At 38.9% G+C, this 2,174-nt stretch overlaps 1 protein-coding gene across 1 annotated transcript in view; it reads right to left on the reverse strand.

Annotated features, from left to right (window-relative positions):
- LOC119769194 overlaps nucleotides 1–240 on the reverse strand; it is a 4,288-nt gene extending 4,048 nt beyond the window's left edge. Inside the window, exon 1 of the mRNA XM_038261108.1 lies at nucleotides 1–240. This exon is cut by the window's left edge and continues 330 nt beyond it. Within this exon, the coding sequence (XP_038117036.1) occupies nucleotides 1–103 (103 nt within the window). The 5' untranslated portion in view covers nucleotides 104–240.
- Nucleotides 241–2,174: the final 1,934 nt, after the last annotated feature.

Consider the following 2,174-nt stretch of genomic DNA (forward strand, 5'->3'; position numbering starts at 1 on the left):
GCTGCGCCATGCAAACGTAGACGTTACGGCCCACCGGATAGTTGTTTATATTGTTTAGGACTTGTACTGGGTTGGTTGTTCTGAAAATATTGCTCTCTGGCATTCCGTTAGCATTGAACGGAGCTACGAGGCCACATATTCGCGCTTTTGCATGGTCATACTCAATTTGTCCGTTTATTTTGGTGGCATCCTCGCTCAAAACAACAGCCTTTGGCAAATTATTTTTCGAGGAACCGTGCCAGCTCGTGTATTCGCAGTTGACCTTCTTCAAAACGTTCGGCTTTCTTGCTCAACAATCTTTTGAGAGTCGCCTGGCTTGGGCAGATTGCGTTCGCTCGTTGATCTTGATAAAAATGAGCTCCTCCTTGAACGTACTGATACAAAAACAGGTCCAGTTCTCTCTGTGTGTAGCGCATTCCGTTTAATTTCTCCAAATTTTCCGATTTTTCGTGAACATTTTGCAGTAGATCGATCAGGCGTGGAGATTTCTTGCGGCCTTGTTCAGCTGTGCCAGCATCGGCCCTCTGTTGGCACACAGCTAGTTTAAATTCTCTGGAATGTCGGAGTCTAGCGCCTCGGTCGAAGTTGCGTCCTGGTCTTCACGTTGGTCATCTGGGTCAACAAATGGAATTGATTCGATTGTGAAGTCATCATAAGTCGCACTCGTCGTCGTGAGCGAGGTGGTGAGTTCGTTTCTGTCCAAGCTATCGGATGCGGACTGGCTTTGCGATCGGGAAGGTTCAGATGGTACACGTTCAATCAGAAGAGCCGTTCTTTGACGTTTTTCTGCAGGTTCGTCCGGCTTCTTCCAATGATTTTTGACGTGAGTCACAAAGTTGGTGATCTTCCAGGAACCGCTTCGTTCCGTGTTACAGGTGGCCTGGACAGTCTCGCAAAGTGGGCATGCAATTTTGACTCGACTGTTCTTGACATCAAAACTAATCGAAACATGATCGAGGCCCTGGCACAATCTGTCGTACTCGACGCTTCCGTCGTGTCTGAAAAAAAAAAAAATCATAATTATAAATTAATCATCATAATTCATAAATCAAAAAAGTCAAGAAATTAAAGCTTAAAAATGTATAATCAACACCTATGTGCTAATAACTTCTGATAGGTTTGCCAAATTTTCAATCATTCAATTATTCATAATAAGCGCCCCACCACGCATTTTTCAAAAAAAATCGGCTGAAATGCCTATATTTCGAAAACATTATTTTTTACGGATTTTACAATTCCTCAGGATCTTTTCAATACAACTTAGTTATGTTGAAAGGGTATCAAAATGATTTTTTTTTTTTTTTATACTGGACATAAAAATGAACATTTCGATCATGGTAGTCATTGAATAACAATTTATGAAATAGAATAAGTTTTAAAAACTTTTCAATGTTCTTTGTCATATTGGTCATGTGTAACATAACCACCATAACTAGCTTTACAAATTAGTATGGAGATCGGAAGGAACTGCCACTTAATTATAATAAACTGTAAATAAATGTTAAGACAATTTAAGTTGAGTTCGATTGGTTTCAGCGGCCGTTATATACACCGACCAACAAAATTTCTGCGCAGACTCAACTCAAGGGAAGCATGAACTTTGGGGTCCCCAGAATCACGTGCACTTTGAATTTTTCAAAAATAGTTAGTCTGGACCGGATGGTTTTTTCACGTTTTTTTCCAAAGTTTGTATGGAGAATTAGTGCCATTCCATTCGGCCCAGTCTAACTATTTTTGAAAAATTCAAAGTGCACGTGATTCTGGGGACTCAAAACTTTATGCTTCCCCTTGAGTTGAGCCTGTGCAGTCATTTTTGTCATTTATTTTGTAGGACAGTGATATTATTAAGCTTGAAAATAAACATGCACTGGACAAAAAAATGTATGTGTAATGTATACGAGCTTATTGTACTTCTTCAAAACGAGAAGAAGTTTTTTTAAAAAAGGTCATAAAACAAAAAAATTGTGTTTTGGTTTTTTAAACCGCCTTGAGTCAGTGGTATTAAACAAAAACGAAACAGCAAAAAATTAAAATTTTGTTTATTGGACCTTTTTAAAAAATACTCCAGAAGTGTGTGTTTTTAATGGTCATGTCTTATGTTTCCTGCAGAATTAGTTGAACTGTTTAGTCGTTGCGATCTTCATCACTGTACGTTCTGCATTAAGTCTTCTCGG

This window comes from Culex quinquefasciatus, chromosome 3 (genome assembly GCF_015732765.1).
Source record: "Culex quinquefasciatus strain JHB chromosome 3, VPISU_Cqui_1.0_pri_paternal, whole genome shotgun sequence".
Taxonomy (NCBI): Eukaryota; Metazoa; Arthropoda; class Insecta; order Diptera; family Culicidae; genus Culex; species Culex quinquefasciatus.